At 41.7% G+C, this 17273-nt stretch overlaps 2 protein-coding genes across 4 annotated transcripts in view; one reads left to right on the top strand and one right to left on the bottom strand.

The window, feature by feature from the left end:
* Positions 1–4613, top strand: part of LOC308464256 (catalase) — a 48219-nt gene extending 43606 nt beyond the window's left edge. For both annotated transcript variants that reach the window (XM_080983433.1, XM_080983434.1), the window contains exons 9-13: positions 176–314; positions 1291–1421; positions 2273–2380; positions 3151–3237; positions 3851–4613. In XM_080983433.1, coding sequence (XP_080839559.1) covers positions 176–314; positions 1291–1421; positions 2273–2380; positions 3151–3237; positions 3851–3913 — 528 coding nt within the window. In that variant the 3' untranslated portion in view covers positions 3914–4613. The remainder of the gene's footprint in view (positions 1–175; positions 315–1290; positions 1422–2272; positions 2381–3150; positions 3238–3850) is intronic.
* A 2950-nt stretch (positions 4614–7563) lies between these two features.
* Positions 7564–17273, bottom strand: part of LOC308464262 (catalase-like) — a 30402-nt gene continuing 20692 nt past the window's right edge. For both annotated transcript variants that reach the window (XM_080983458.1, XM_080983457.1), the window contains exons 6-13: positions 16830–16955; positions 16351–16542; positions 16090–16242; positions 12938–13076; positions 11637–11767; positions 10130–10237; positions 8881–8967; positions 7564–7711 (exon numbers count right to left, since the gene is read on the bottom strand). In XM_080983458.1, the coding sequence (XP_080839584.1) occupies positions 7706–7711; positions 8881–8967; positions 10130–10237; positions 11637–11767; positions 12938–13076; positions 16090–16242; positions 16351–16542; positions 16830–16955 (942 nt within the window). In that variant the 3' untranslated portion in view covers positions 7564–7705. The remainder of the gene's footprint in view (positions 7712–8880; positions 8968–10129; positions 10238–11636; positions 11768–12937; positions 13077–16089; positions 16243–16350; positions 16543–16829; positions 16956–17273) is intronic.

Raw genomic sequence — 17273 nt, 5'->3', positions numbered from 1 at the left:
CTATTATGTTCTTATTGCCCCTGTGAGAAAGAATTCTTCCTTCTGTAGACGTTAGGAGCAGGAGCAACTTAAGAAGAATGGATATTGTCATAAAGCATGGAGCAGCACGGTGTCAGCATCAATCTAAAGAAAGCTTACCCCCCTCCACTCTTTTCTCTCCATTATATTATTCTAGGGTCGTCTTTTCTCATATCCAGATACTCACAGACATCGTCTGGGACCCAACTACCTTCAAATTCCTGTAAACTGTCCTTACCGAGCTCGAATTGCCAACTACCAGAGAGATGGATTTATGTGCATTTCTGACAACCAAGGTAATTCCAAAAGGTGTCTTCTGGAAGTAATCTGCAATACCACATGCAAGGACATTTTCTTCTGAATTTCTAGCACGGTTTGGATATTTGTTCTAATTTTGCTTCATGTTAGATTCCTAACTGTGGGTGAAATTCAACATCTCATTAGTGTTTTTCTGTTCTCTTGGTGGGACTTTAAATTTCTCCTGCTTCTTCTTGTAGCCCCCCAGATCTGTTCTGGAGAATCCCCAAGCAGCTTCAGAACAAATTTGGGGGATGTGCAGGTGTCTGTAGAACAGATGAAGAGGAGGTCCTGTTGCGTGAGCAGAAGTCTGTTTAAAATGTGTGTCCTTTGTGAACTTTTTTAGCCAAATGGATGCATAAAATAGTTTAATCAAAAGTGTATTGCCATTTGAATGGAGAAACAGGGAACAGATGCACAGTTATACTGTAAACAGTTATTTTGGCTTCAAACATTTATGCCTATTATTTCAGAGAACTGCAATAAAATTATACTTAAAGTCATGCCGAGGTGATTATACTGCTTCAAAGAACTTCTAGAAATTGGCTTCGGTGCCTAACCAAGAGCTTATAAAAGTCAGGTAGCTGATCTTTCTTGAATGTTCTACTAGATTCCATTTACAGTATTCTGTTTATCAGTAAGAATGAAGAAAGGGAAGCAGTGGCCTTATTTTATATCAAGTAGTCTTATTTTATATGGAAGCAGTTACTGGGAAACAATACCCTGATCACCTCTCGCTTTGGAAATCAGAATCAGATAAGGATTGTAGAGTGAGAGTGTTGAGAGACTCTCGTTGACTTTTTCCTCTAGGAGGAGATTATTGCTGTATAGTGACTCCCACCCCCAATATTAATAGCTAGGTATGAGGCACATTTGAAACACATCTAATGGATTCATATCCAATTATATCTATCTATCTATCTATCTATCTATCTATCTATCTATCTATCTATCATCTATCTATCTTTCTTCTAGGTGGTGCTCCAAATTATTATCCCAACAGTTTTACTGGCCCTGAAGACCAGCCCAACTTGAAGGAGAGCCGTGTGCTTCTTTCTGGTGATGTGCAACGCTTCAATAGTGCAAATGAGGACAATGTGTCTCAAGTAAGCAGATTAGAAATGGAAAATTATTTTGGACATGAGTTGGAGGTATACACTGCTTTTTTATGGAGTGAATTGACTTTCTTGAGACATCCGCAAAACACCCACCTTGAAAGCAGGTTAAAAGTTTTTTTGTGATCCATCTGGTAGAAACTTAGCTGTGGCTTCTCTAGCCCATTTCTGCATTACCCCTTTTGTTACCCTATCAATTTGTAGTTTCATATACCCCCCCCCCCCAATAGATCAATGAAAGCTCTTTTCTAGGCCTGTATGCAATCCTAGACCTACCCTGGGGAGATCCGCTGGAATTAATGAACTTGCCTAACTCAGGAGCCTCTGGGAGGGGCTACCACTGGCTCACCCGACAGTTGAGTGTTTGCCCAAGCTTTGATAATTGGGCCCTAGGTCCCATGGCCTAGAGTTTGGAATACATGTTTCCTGAAATGCTACCCCCTTTTTAAAAATAGAATAATGCCTGTGTAAATTCCACCAGCACAAGTTCAACCAGCTGAGCCAGGGGGAGTGATATATGCCAGCATATGTTGGGCTTGAACAGGATGAAAGGTTTATGCTTGGCCAAGAAAGCTCAAGATCTGCCAAATCCAGACTCTCTCATCCTGGCAGATCCTGCCTTTAGATTGTGCTGTAAACTGTAAATCTGAGGCACATCTCAGGGATAAGACTGTTGGCCATCCCTTCTGTTCCCAGTGTTGATGGTGGAGTTAGTTTAAAGTCAGTAGTGAGTCTCTCTCAGCTGAAAGTTTATATTTTATATTAGAAAATGCCTTAATAATTATGCAGCACAGGATACATCCATAATGTGAGAGAAATCTGTCCTTCATTTTCATTTAAAGGTACGAGACTTCTATACTAAAGTGCTGAGTGAAGAAGAACGTGAGAGGCTTTGCGAGAACATTGCTGGCCATCTTAAAGATGCTCAGCTTTTCATTCAGAAGAAGGCTGTAAGTGATAAATTGCTACTTGTATCTGATGACATCTGATCTATGCTCTTAATGTACATCCTACAATAATTTCAAAATATATACTTGTGTGCCACCTTATTTTAAGATGCAGGAAAATATGAGACAGACAAAAAAAGTTAAGGTAGAAAAAAAACCACAGATGTAAAAGGTAAGCCTTCAACAATCTCTTTTTGAAAAATTATTTAAATTATCAGGATAAATTAATAGTAGAGTAACTACTCTGACAGGGAGTCTTGTCAGCTGAAAGACAGTAAGCCTCCCTGCTTACTTTTTCAAGTAAGACCTGGATATATTTAGGGATGTTTTGGTCCATGCTGTAGCATAGAAAGCGCATGAACTTCTGCATGCAAAAATTACATTTCAACTTTGGAGGGAAGCTGTGTAGTCGTAGGAGGTAAATTGGAAGCTATTTCATTCAAACCCAGTCAGTCGTTTCAAATCTCCATGTCAATAGCAGATGGCATAGTTTACATATAATTTGAGAAGGTAAATTTAAGAACATAAGAAGAGGCTGCTGGATCAGTCTCATGGCACTTCTGGTCCAGCATCCTGTACTCACAGTAGCCAACCTGAGCACCCCAGCAGGATAGGTGCACAACAGCACTCTGCCCACCTGCAGTTCCCAGCAAGTGGAATTCAGAGACTGACTGCCTCTGACCGTGGAGGTGAAACGTGGGAAGAGAAGGGGCTTTGGATGAAATCTTAATGCAGGCTTATAATTGCTCTTCAACTTCTCTTTGCCAATCTAGGTGAAAAACTTTACTGATGTTCATCCTGATTATGGTGCCCGCATCCAAGCCCACCTGGACAGGTACAATGCTAAAGGGGGCAGTAAGGTATGAAAACAACTTCCATTCAAATTACTGTGTGCTGAGGGGCTAAGGCATTATTATGTAAATTGCCGTAGATGAAAGTGCTTGATCGAAAGAGAGGACTGTGGAGTTGGGGGTGAATGTTGGGGGTGGGGGGTTTAAAATGCAAACTTTAAAATGCTGCCAGTTCAAGTGGTCAAAGCCCCCTTCAAGCTTGCCTTGATCAGCTGTTTCTCACCTATTCTTTTTAAGTGCCATATGAAAATGTATTGCACAAAAATGTATTTGCCAATATGCCAGCAAATCGTCGGATTCTTAGGATAATCCCTTAGTTCTGGGAGAGTAAAGCCCTCCTGTTCCCTCAACATAAGGAGGGGAGAGAGTATGGCAGCTGTGGAACTGCCATGCTTATTTTCCTTCTGTTTTTGGGTCAATAGGAGGGAAAATCTGAGGAGATGGAGGAATGGAAAAATTAAAAAGAAAAGCTCTCTCACTTTTACTCTGGCGTTTTAGGATTTGGTAGTTCGTGCATCCTCAGATTCTCCCTCCAGTCTCTAAAGGATTTCTCTGTTAGAAACTTGCTCCTACAACCCATGCTGACTGTCAGTGGTTTAAACTATTTTTGTCTTGTTTCTAGGATTGTATTCGTACCTACACCCAAGCTTCTCATGTTGCTGCAAAGGAAAGATCTAATCTGTAGAAAGTATGACCTGTGGTCCCATTGATCACTGCATTTGCATCCGTCCAACTGGAAAACAAGCCTTAATCCTGCAAATATTCATGTTTTTCTTGAAATCTCCTTTGTTGTGGCAGTTGCAAGGCAGAACCATTGAAGTTTGCATTTGTGATTAAAAACTAATTGAATTATAATCTTATGCCTTGTAAAACATTCTGTCTAGACTGTTAAAATTGATCTGTACTGGCAATCACTTTTCAGTAGTATGACTGAAATATATGGCTACAGTAACTTTTTGTCTACTTTTGCAAAATTAATCAAATGGTTTGCCTTATTTTTGTATTCTTATAACTAACCATGCATTTATTTACCCAAAAGAACTTGCATAATATTTTGATGGTATATCTTCTACTGACTATGTTAAAATCAATACAGCAACAGGTGAATAAAATACTTACTCATAGAGGTATTAACATTTTAAAAAGAGCACATTTTAATAAATGCTCCCATTATGCAAGCAGTTTTATCTTGCAGTGGCACTAAATTTATCAGACTTTGATGCACGGTGGATTACAGGAGCTATATTTGAAACACATATTCGATCATATTTTCCTTTTTTTTAACTTCATTTTGACATAAATATATTTACAGAAACAAGGTAATCCATTATACTGGAGAATTATTACAGTGCCTATTCTCAAATAAAATTATTGTTATAATGAAATGTTTCACATTTATCTATGGATTTTTGGTAACCGTTTACTTTTAGATCTAGTTCTGTGGGTCAACTTACATATGATGGTGTCTTCATTCATAAGTAAAGTGTGGGGGGGAGTTGAAAATAAAAGGAAGAACATGCAGGATTCTTTCTCCCAATCCTGTAACTTAACTCACCAGTCAGTACTTTTTTGTTCTGATATTTGGCATGAAGAAAAGTGGAAGGAGCCAAATCAAATTTGTACTCAATGTACACATCAGGATGATTTGATGTGTATTAAAGTCTCCTAGCATATATTCACACCAGTGTGTGGAGACAGATGTCTTCACTCAACACATATTACCTGGCTGGTTTCTCCAGCCCTGGAAATTCTGTTTCAATTGTACACACCTGGGATAAGCCTACTTGGGAAAAACAGCATTAAAATGTACTGTTTCGGAAGAAACTACTAAGATAGCTGTAGTCCACAGGTAACATCATATGTAAAAGGTAAAGGGACCCCTGACCATTAGGTCTAGTCGTGGCTGACTGGGGTTGTGGCGCTCATCTCGCTTTACTGGCCGAGGGAGCCGGCGTACAGCTTCCGGGTCATGTGGCCAGCATGACTAAGCCGCTTCTGGAGAACCAGAGCAGCGCACGGAAACACTTTACCTTCCCGCCAGAGTGGTACCTATTTATCTACTTGCACTTTGACGTGCTTTCAAACTGCTAGGTTGGCAGGAGCAGGGACCGAGCAACGGGAGCTCACCCCATCGCAGGGATTTGAATCGCAGACCTACTGATCGGCAAGTCCTAGGCTCTGTGGTTTAACCCACAGCGCCACCCGCATCCCTTAACATCATATGTACAGGGATTAAAAAAACGGGGGAATGTACTGGTGCCAGAGTAAACAGCCTGACTATGTACATACAAATGTTAGGATGACATAACACAGTCTCCCTTGGAGAATTCATAGCTTTCCTCCCTTCCTGCTAATTTATAGCCCCTTTCATGCCCCCCCCCCGCTCAACAGTCCAGATGTTCTCAATATGAAGGGTATCAGCTGATACTCCAGGTAAAGAGGGGTAAAACAGAGAAAGATTTCAAGGCTTTGATGCCAGCTTTCAACCAAGTGAAATAAAACACCAGCTTCCTTTTCAGTAAAGGTGCATGGGAGCAAACCTCTAATGTTGCAGTCCTATGCACATCTGCCATTGAGCTTCGTAGGGATTACTTCTGAGTATATATGCATGGGATCAGCTGCAGGGTGAGGTTTGGTGAGAAAAAAAGACAAAGCTGCAGTTATGTTTGAGAGAGAAAGAGCAGAGGAAGTGCAGCTTTTAAGAGATTTTTATAGATAAGGGGAGATCGCATCAATGGAAAGCTTTGAGTTCAAGCTGTTTCAGCCCTTCCCTACTCTTTAAGCAGATGACACTGCTTTTGCAGCCAAACACTGTATTCCTGTATAGCACAGGAAATGACATTCAATTGTTTCATAATGTTAAGTGAAAGCCAAAAACAGATCACAAGGCTTATAAAATGTACTTTTGAAAGTAAGTTCTTTTTTTTTTTAAAGGCGTTTTCACATCGGTTTGCCACAAAACCTGATCTTCACCACCACAAATACAGCTGTCCCAGTCTAACACATTCTGTCTTCATTCTGCTGTAAGACACTTCCTGTCTTTTTATCCCATACTCCTATACCCTATGATCACTTGGTTTAAACGCTAGGCAAGCTCCTCTTCCTCTTGCCCTTAAGCAGCCATGGGAAATCTTAGGACAATCGCTGTGTAACCCTCAAAGCATTTGACAAAGTTCTTTGGAACGTCCTATTTACCCTCTTAGCTAATGCAAACTTTGGCAATGAACTTGTACCTCGGTAGTAGGGTGGTGGCCAGGGTGAACAGACAATATTCAGAAAGATTTCCAATACAATGGGGAGCAAATTCTGGACTTCACTACAATGATTAAATTTTAATCTCCATTTCAAAGAACTTAAAACAAACTTTAAGCTTCGGCTGCAACCCATATGCCGTAGATGAGCTGGGTATCAGCTGTGAAAATGGTGGCACTGACAATTTTTGTCAGTTCCATTTGAGTGTTTAAAGAAGTTAATTGTGACTTATGTCCACCAGGGCAAATGAAACTGCCCACCTACATAATATTGTAAAAATTATACACAATCCTAAGGATTGCTTATGCCTTCATACAAAAAACCCAAGTGACTCCTAGCCGTACCCTTCTTGGTCCATTGTAAATTATTTTTGCACTCAAATTTCCAATCCATTTACACCTGCAGGTCTTCAGGTGTGGTGCTCCTAGATCCCTAAACCCTCAGTCTCACCTTTGATTACTTTCATATTCCACTCACAGTTTCAAAATCAAGACAGGGAACAGCATGGCGAGGATCAGCAGGGATACATGGCAAGAAGTGGAACTCTACTGAGTTAGAGATCTATATGATAATAATTTACCTATAAAGGCCGATGAGCTGGCTACTAAATTACCAGGCAGGCAGGATAGATTGGTTTTATATACACCAAGCGGTCCATTTTGCCACCAATCAGTGTCCTTTCCTTATCCATCAGAGAACAAACCCCGGTTGAAAACTTAGTGCTCAATTCAACCCCAAACTCAAAGAGGATGCTGTCTATTCTTTATAAAATTATTTGTGATATTAAGACAGAAAATTTCGATTCTCTGAAACAAATTTGGAAATCTGATCTGTGGATTCAGATGGAACAGGGGACTGGTGTATTGTGGGCCAAAAACCGGGTTATCTGTAAAGACAAAAATCAGAGACAACACCTTTAAGCTGTTTTGCCGCTGGCTCCACAACAATGCCATCACATCTACCCAGCAGCTTCTTCCCTGCTGTATTGGAGAGAATGCGGCAGGATTGGAAAAGCACACACCAAAGTGCCATGTTTTTGGACTGAGGTTCATACAGAAATAAGTCTCATCTGACATCAAATGGTTCAGTGTTCACCACAGCTCACTTTATTGTCAGTTTCCCATGATGATCCAAAAGATTAAACCTAGAATAATGGAATAGTTTCCTCCTCATAACATCATGGAAGGTGATTGCCCAAACATGGAAGAAGCTGGAAAACCTGAACTCATCCCTGAGGAGACAAAAAAAGCTCACTAAGTATCTGAAAGCTTTGAATGGTGAACAGGAATCTGATGACTTCATAAAAACATAGCACCACTTTATAACTTTTATATGAAACAATACCACAGCATGGCATCCCCACCAGGATACACATGTACAACTCTGGTATAACATTTCCCACTGATAATACTGTCCAGTCCCACTTTGGGAGGAGAGAGGAAGTTCCTCCAACCCAAAGTCTAGTTGCTGTGGGGAAGGGCAGTGGAAGGAGGGTACACTAAATCAGGTGGAAATGCCTCCCAGAACAAATCCAGATTTACCCCTTATTTAAAGCTTCAAAAAGGGACGTGGGTGGCACTGTGAGTTAAACCACAGAGCCTAGGATTTGCCGATCAGAAGATCGGCTGTTTGAATCCCCGCGATGGGGTGAGCTCCTGTTGCTCGGTCCCTGCTCCTGCCAACCTAGCAGTTTGAAAGCATGTCACAGTGCAAGTAGATAAATAGGTACCGCTCTGGTGGGAAGGTAAACGGCGTTTCCGTGCGCTGCTCTGGTTCGCCAGAAGTGGCTTAGTCATGCTGGCCACATGACCCGGAAGCTGTACGCCGGCTCCCTCAGCCAATAAAGTGAGATGAACGCTGCAACCCCAGAGTCGGCCACGACTGGACCTAATGGTCAGGGGTCCCTTTACCTTTACCTTAAAGCTTCAATATTCTCACAGCCTATGCCCAATATTGATTTTCTATCTTGATTAGTAAGTTCAGAACTGCCATTTTAATTAGAGGGGGAAACCCTCTGGTTATTTTGAGGTATAATAAAGTAACCATCATATCAAATGTACATCACTTTAAAACTTGATAAAAACAGAGTTTGGTTTTTATTACTCTCATTACAAGATTGCTATGTTTGCTTTTGAAAAAACAACAGCCAAATTAAGCATGGTTATGTTCATGCATTTACGCATAAAAAACAGGAGTTAAGGGGACTACACAGGGAAGGAAGAATCAATAAAAATGACCTCTTCCTCCAGTGGAGCCATTCTGTGTGAGTGGAGTTCTTTTTGCAGTTTTACATTTCCAAAACCAAACCACTGAAACTTAGTGTAAACATTTGGTCTACTGCAAGTTACTTCTTAATGCCTTAGCCACTCAACACCAAGTAAACTGAAGATGCTCCCATACCTTTTTACTGCCTTTAGCATTGTACCTGTCCAGGTGGGCTTGGATGCGGGCACCATAATCAGGATGAACATCAGCAAAGTTTTTCACCTAGATTGGCAAAGAGAAGTTGAAGAGCAAATATAAGCCTGCATTAAGATTTCATCCAAAGCCCCTTCTCTTCCCACGTTCCACCTCCATGGTCAGAGACAGTAAGTCTCTGAATTCCACTTGCTGGGAACTGCAGGTGGGCAGAGTGCTGTTGTGCACCTATCCTGCTGGGGTGCTCAGGTTGGCTACTGTGAGTACAGGATGCTGGACTAGATGGACCATGAGCCTGATACAGCAGCCTCCTCTATGATGTTATAATAATAATTTATTATTTATACCCCACCCATCTGGCTGGGTTTCCCCAGCCACTCTGGGCAGCTCCCAACAGAATATTAAAAACACAATAAAGCATCAAACGTTAAAAACAACCCTAAACAGGGCTGCCTTCAGATGTCTTCTAAAAGTTGGATCGTTGTTTATTTCGTTGGCATCTGGTGGGAGGGTGTTCCACAGGGTGGGCGCCACAACTGAGAAGGCCCTCTGCCTGGTTCCCTGTAACTTTGCTTCTCGCAGTGAGGGAACCGCCAGAAAGCCCTCGGCGCTGGACCTCAGTGTCTGGGCTGAACGATGGGGGTGGAGACGCTCCTTCAGGTATACTGGTCTGCGGCCATTTAGGGCTTTAAAGGTCAGCACCAACACTTGAATTTCTTAAATTTACCTTCTCAAATTATATGTAAACTATGCCATCTGCTAGTGACATGGAGATTTGAAACTACTAACTGGGTTTGAATGAAAGAGCTTCCAAATTACCTCCTGTGACCATAGTATTACAAATCTTCCCTCCAAAGTTGAAATGTAATTTTTGCTTTGTTCGTAGCTTTGTTCATGCACTTTCTGTGCTACAGCATGGACCAAAACAGTCCTAAATATATCCAGGTCTTACTTGAAAAAGCAAGCACGGAGGCTGTCTTTCCATAGCTAGAAGTACTGTGCTAGCTATTCTGCTATTATTTATCCTATTTTAAATAGTATTTCAAAAAGCACTTTCAGTAATTAGAAAGCTGGATAACTTTTCAAGCTTAAACATTTTCTCTGTCTTACATTATATTTTTATGCATTTTACAATATGTTTATATAGAACTCTATCTTCTAAAATTATTGTAGGATGTACATTAGAAGGATAGTTCAGATATCATCAGATAAAAGTAGCAGTTTCACTTACAGCCCTCTTCTGAATAAAAAGCTGAGCATCTTTAAGGTGACTAGCAATGTTTTCACAAAGCCTCTCGCGCTCTTCCTCATTCAGCACTTTGGTATAGAATATGCGTACCTTTAAATGAAAATAAATTTGTCTCTCGTTATGGGAGCATCTTGTGCTGAATAATTATATTCAGACGTTTTCTAAAATAACATAAAAACTGAGCTAAGAGAAATTCTCACTACTAACTTTAAACTCCACCACCAACACAGGAAACAGAAGGGATGTCCACCAGCCTTATTCCTGAGATGTGTCTCAGGTTTTCAATTTACAGCACAATCCAAAGCCACCACCAGGATGAGAAAGTTTGCTTTTGGCAGAACTTGGGCTTTCCTGGCTAAGCTGGTGCTCAGTCAGGCCTATATTAGCATAAACCTTTCATCCTGTTTGAGCCCGACATATGCTGGCATAAGATGCTCACCTTGGCTCAGCTGCTTGAACTTAAGCCAAAGTAATTTACACAGGCCTAATTCCAAAAAGCGGCAGTGGCAGCCAGCGCTGTTTTAAGCATATGTGGCGCTGGGGTGCAAAGATCCACCCGGTGGACCCCCCCCCCAGGTTGCCCAGTCCCAGGCGCGTAGGAGGACGAAGCTGGCCGGCCGCCTCAGCATCTCGCTGCCTTGGTCGCCCCCGAACTCGTGGCGCAGAGCCTGCCGCAGCAGAAGAGCCCACCGCGGTGCTCCGACCGTCGGGTGGGCTCTTCCCCGGACTCAACTCTTGGGCCCCGGATTCTTGGCCTGCCGCCCCTGAGAGCCCGGTGCTCGGGTGCCCTGCACCCCTATGGGTAAGATGGCCCTGGTCACGGAGGGGGAATTCCAGGGCCAAGACAAGACAAGGACATGCTTGCACCTATTCCAAACCTTGCTTAGGTCAGCCATTTGACCTTGGGCCCAATTCTCAAAACTCTGGCAGGAACTCACCTGTGGCCTCAGCCTGCAGAGCTCCTCCCAGAGGCCCCTGGACAGAGTTTGGAATAGGGGTAACTTACAGCACCCTCCTGTAGCTAGGAGTGCTCTGTTGGAGAGCTTCTGCCTGCTGTTAGGCACAGGTTACAATGAGTTGTATCCAGTAAAGTTTTGCTCAGAGCAGTCCCATTGAAATGAATAAACCTGAGTTAGTCATGTTCATTGATTTCAGTGGGTCTCCCCAGAGTAGGTCTAGGATTGCATACAGGCCTAGAAAAGAGCTTTCATTGATCTATTGTGTGTGTGTGTGTGTGTGTGTGTGTGTGTGTGTGTATGAAACTCTACAACTTGATAGAGTAACAAAAGGGTAATGCAGTAATGGCATAGGGAAGCTACAGCTAAGTTTCTACAATATGGAACTATATCACAAAAAACCTTCAACCCATTTCAAAGCAGGCATTTTGCAGATGTCTCCAGCAAGTCAATTCATTTCATTAAAATGAATTCAGCTTGTATATTCAACTCATGTCCAAAATAAGGTAATCTTCCATTTCGACTCTGCTTACTTGAGACACATTGTCCTCATCTGCACTATTGAAGCGTTGTACATCACCGGAAAGAAACATGTTGCTCTCCTTCACACTGGGCTGGTCTTCAGGGCCAGTATAACTGTTGGGGTAATAATTTGGAGCACCATCTAGAAAAATATATATGTTTGTATGCGTGTTTTAGGAGTGCCACATACCTAGCTATCAACATTTGCAAAAAAAGGTCAGTGTACAGCAATAGCTCTTTTTAGATAAAATGTCAGCTGGAGTCTCTCAACTCACTCACTCTCCAATTCCTATTTGATCCTGATGTCCAAGTGAAAACTGATCAGGATATTGTTTCCCAGTTACTTAATTTCTTAAATACTACTCTTGTTTGCATGTCCTTACTGATAAACAGAATACTCTGAATGGAATCTAGTAGAACATTCAAGAAAGATCAGCTACCTGCCTATTATAAGCTCTTGGTTGAGCACCAAAGCTTAATTTACAGAAGATCTTTGAAGCAGTACAATCACCTTGGCATGACTTTAAATATAATTTTATTACATTTTTCCTACCAGTAGGTATAAATGCTTGGAGGCAAAACGACTGCTTGCAGTATGCTCATGCATTCGTTCCTTGTTTCTCTATAGATGAAAATGTATTTTGATTTTTTAAAAGTATGAATCCATATGGCTAAAATAAGGTCAAATATGCTTCAAAAGAAAAGTAAAAGTCCACAAAGGGCAATACAGTGGTACCTTGGGTTACATACGCTTCAGGTTACATACACTTCAGGTTACAGACTCTGCTAACCCAGAAATATTGCTTCAGGTTAAGAACTTTGCTTCAGGATGAGAACAGAAATTGTGCTCTGGCGGCACGGCAGCAGCAGGAGGCCCCATTAGCTAAAGTGGTGCTTCAGGTTAAGAACAGTTTCAGGTTAAGAACAGACCTCCGGAATGAATTAAGCACTTTACCCGAGGTACCATTGTATTCCATTGTGCCAGGGCACAAACTTTAACAGACTTCTGTTCACACAACAGGCCTTCCCCTTCCTCGGCTCTACTGACCGCAGCACATCCCCCGAATCTGTTCTGAAGGTGTTGGGGGATTCTCCTTAACATATTTTGGGGGTGGGGGGCTATAGGAAGGAACAGAGTAAATTAAAGTCCTACTACATGAGCAGAAGTTGTGATGGATTTCACTCACAGTTAAGCATCTAACCTGAAGGAATATTAGATCACATATTCAGACCATGTTACAAACGCAGAGGAAGAGAAAGTCCTTGCACATGATATTGCAGATTATTTCCAGAAGACACCTTTTGGAATTACCTTGGTTATCAGAAACGCACATACGTCCATCTCTCTGGTAGTTGGCAATCCGAGTACGGTATGGACAGTTTACAGGAATTTGAAGGAAGTTGGGTCCCAGGCGATATCTGTGAGTATCTGGATATGAGAAAAGACGACCCTAGAATACATCAAAGAGAAAAGGTTCAAGGTCCTCTTCTTTGGGTGGGGGCTGAGACTAGGATGCTCCATTCCTCCTGCTGTGCATGTATAACCCACTGATGTACATCACTCAGACAAAGCTGCGCATACCCAGTAGGAGAGGTGAGGCAGAGAGCTGTCACTTTTATGGACAACTAGCTCAGAACCTCGAGGGACGCGGGTGGCGCTGTGAGTTAAACCACAGAGCCTAGGACTTGCCAATCAGAAGGTCGCAGTTCGAATCCCTGCGATGGGGTGAGCTCCCGTTGCTCGGTCCCTGCTTCTGCCAACCTAGTAGTTCGAAAGCACGTCAAAGTGCAAGTAGATAAATAGGTACCACTCCGGCGGGAAGGTAAATGGCGTTTCCGTGCGCTGCTCTGGTTCACCAGAAGCGGCTTAGTCATGCTGGCCACATGACCCGGAAGCTGCACGCCGGCTCCCTCGGCCAATAAAGCGAGATGAGCGCTGCAACCCCGGAGTCGGCCACAACTAGACCTAATGGTCAGGGGTCCCTTTACCTTAAGCTCAGAACCTCAGTCTGGATGATAGCATTCGTCTCCATTCTGTAAGGTCTGAAGTCATTAAGAGCAGTGAGGTTTCCCTAAACGTTTTAAAGTGAGTCATGAATTTTCCTAGCTCTTTAAGTTCCTTGTTTGTTGATGAACTTTACGTTCTAAGAGGCTGTAAATGTTAGTTCCCGAGTGCCAATCCATTTGAGAGAATGGCTGTGGAATGGAAGTGGACAAGAAGAGATCATTTCCTCTCCAGCCAGCATAAAGCTGAATCTTCAGGAAGATACAACCCAAAAGACAGAACCTTAGGATGGAGCTCTGTTTTACCGATTTCATAACACATGCCAACTATATTTTTTATGCAAAATCCTTATGTGCTGTTTGATGTGTGAGTGTTTCGGGCGATTTATATCTGTACAAATTATTTGCTGCGAGTCCCCACAGAAACTCTTAATAAAAACATTCTGTTAAAGCAACAGTAATAAATAATAGTTATATATGGTTTCAGTGGTGGCAGTATCCATTCATTTTAAGCTGTTCCTTGCTCCTAATGCCAATAGAAGGAGGAATTGTTTCTCGCCAGGGTGATAAGAACATGCAAGAGAAGACAAAAGGTCTCAGTCCAGCATTCTGTTTCCCATAGTGAAAACTAGGTAATTATCAAGTTTATAAATCTGACGGCTCTCCCCAGGTGCGATTATGACTACCTTCTTAAAGAATTTATGAGCTGCTTTGCGACTGTAGTCTCCAAGACTGTTGAAAGCCATTGTGGAGTTACATTCTTAATTTTGATTTAATTTTGATTTAAAACAGCTTACTACAGAAGTTACTGTATATTTGCTAATAAGCAAACTTCCCACAACACAATCACATGAGGCCACAAGAGAATCATGTGTCTTTTTCTAGGACTGCCTTATATTTGAAAAAATAAGATCTTGTATATTTTGCATGTTTCCAGGCAGTACACGTTTGAACTGGCAGTACAGTAACATAGTCATTCTACCCTAGAGAAGGGGGGGGGGGGGAAACTACTTGCAGTAATGCAGTACTCTTACAACTAGATTATTAGAATATTCTGTGAATATTTATTTATGTTATGAAACACCAGTGATACACACAGCTCTAAAATGTGGGATTTAGTTTCGCGAACCTGAACAGGAGAGTTTTAAACTAAATCCTGAAGGGAGGGAGGGGACAATATTACAGATGACAGGGGAGCACCTGGTACTGGGGATAATAGCTTCATTTATGCACAGGAAACTGAGGCGGTGCTAAAGAAACCTATTAAAGGTGAGCTGGGAGTTAAGGGCATGTATAAGAAATGGAAGAAAGGGGAAATCACAAAGGAGGAGTATACACGAGTAGCCAACAAGGATGAAGGTCAGGATGGCTGCTAAAGCTCATAATGAGCTTTGTGGAGAAGACAAAGCAATGTTATTGGGTGACAGACAGAAGGCAGAACTATTCAACACCTACTTTGCCTCTGTCCAATGCCCAACCTTGTAATAACAGAATAAATGATGTAAGGAGGGAGCTGCAGCCCAAGAGAGGAAAAGAGGTAGTTAGGAAACACCTAGCTACTTTAAATGAATTGAAATCTTCAGGGCCTGATGAGCTGCACCCTAGGGTACTAAAGGAGCTTGAGAATGTAATCTCAGAGTCTCTGCCTATAATCTTTGAGAATTCTTGGAGAACAGGGGAGGTCTCTGCAGACTGGAGGTGGGCAAAAGTAGTATCTAGCTTCAAAAGGGGGGGGGGGAGAAGACCCAGGTAACTACTGATTAGTCAGCTTGACTTCGATACCAGGAAAGGTTCTAGAACAGATAATTACCGTATTTTTCACTCTATAACACGCACCCGACCATAACACGCATATAGTTTTTAGAGGAGGAAAACAAACAAAAAAAATATTCTAAATGAAACAGTGGATGTATGATTTTTGTGGTTCATGCTGTGGCCACAGACATGTGATCTGACGGTGAATTTGGGGTGACCCAGTGCAAAAATCCTGAGGATCCATGTGAATCCATGCTTTGTAACCAGGCTCTCTGTCCCTCTCTTCTCCCCACTCAGCGGCTCTTCTCCCGCTTTGCTGTTTCAAAGCAAGCGAGCCACGGAGGAGGGAAGGAAGGGGAACCATGGATCCTCTGCTCACGCCTGCAGCAGATCCCCCCGCCATCCGTAGGCATTCGCTCCATAACACGCACAGACATTTCCCCTTACTTTCTAGGAGGAAAAAAGTGAATGTTATGGAGCAAAAAATACGGTAAATAGTTGGTCTATGAGCACTTTAAAAAGGATGCTGTGATTACTAAGACCCAGCACAGTTTTCCTGAAAACAAGTCATATTAGACAAATCTGATTTCTTTTGTTGATAGAGTTACAGGCTTGGTGGATCAGGGTGTGCTGTGGACATAATGCATATTGATTTCAGTAAGGCTTTTGACTATGAAATAAATATAAAAATACTATACTCCTTACCTGTAACATTTTATCGGGGCTAGGTTCAATTCCTGGAGGCATGTTGCTTGGAGCAAAGGCAATTTGTTCCACCTCAGCAAAATAATTGACAGGGTTTCTGTTTAAGACGACCTTCCCCACCGGGATAAGAGGATACTCTTTGTGAGGCCAAACCTATAAAATGCAAGAATACAATTTATTACAGATAGTTTCCAGGTAAATATTTCCATAGAAATGAAGAACTTGTATTCCTTATATCCAGGATAAAGGAATTACGCTTACCTTAGTTACATCAAAAGGATTGAATGGAAATGCCTCAGCTTGTTCAAATGTCATAACCTGGATATAGAAACTCCATGAAGGATAGTTTGCATTAGCAATAGCGTTGTAAAGATCACGCAGGGCATAGTCAGGATCTTCAGAGGCCAGTCTTCCTGCTTCTTCAACAGTAAGGTTTTTGATTCCTTGATCAGTCTGTAAAAATCAAAATAACATCACTTAGAAATTTCCATTAAAAATTTTTTTTGCTTAAGAATTGCATACTAGTAACAATGAAAGAAAAAATATTAAAATTATTAAGGAGACCAGTCTGTATGTAGAAAATGAAGCATCATATGAAAATCTTATAAGACTAGGAATGCAAAACTACATTTTCAAAACCATGTAAAGTAAACAACAATATGTTAATATTCTAGTAATACTGATTTAGAAGTAGGAAATGTTTATTAACAAGTGCTGAACAGGAAAACTGAAATTATTACCTTAAAATGAAATTTGCAGTATACGGCATTTCCTCCAGCATTTACCAGCTTAAAAGTATTAGATCCGAAGCCATGCATGTGACGAAATCCATCTGGAATGCCGCGATCACTGAACAGGAATGACACCTAAAAATAAAGCAGCAAATCGTAATAATAATTTTATTATTTATACCTCGCCCATCTGGCTGGGTTTTCCCAGCCACTCTGGGCAGCTTACAGCATATCTAAAAACATAATAAAAACATTAAAACATTAAAAGCCTCCCAATACCTGCCTTCAGATGCTTTCTAAAAGTTGTGTAATTCTTTAGCTCCTTGGCATCTGAAGGGAGGTGTTCCACAGGGAGGGCGACATTACCAAGAAACTAACAAATCTACCTCGGATATCTTCAATGAAAGCTCACATAACTAAAACCAAGTACACTTTTGTATAGCGGACCATGGA

Source organism: Podarcis pityusensis (assembly GCF_964106645.2).
Source record: "Podarcis pityusensis genome assembly, chromosome: 1".
Taxonomy (NCBI): domain Eukaryota; kingdom Metazoa; phylum Chordata; class Lepidosauria; order Squamata; family Lacertidae; genus Podarcis; species Podarcis pityusensis.
Note: the sequence above shows the minus strand (reverse complement) of the source record. Positions and strands in the feature narration are given on the sequence as shown.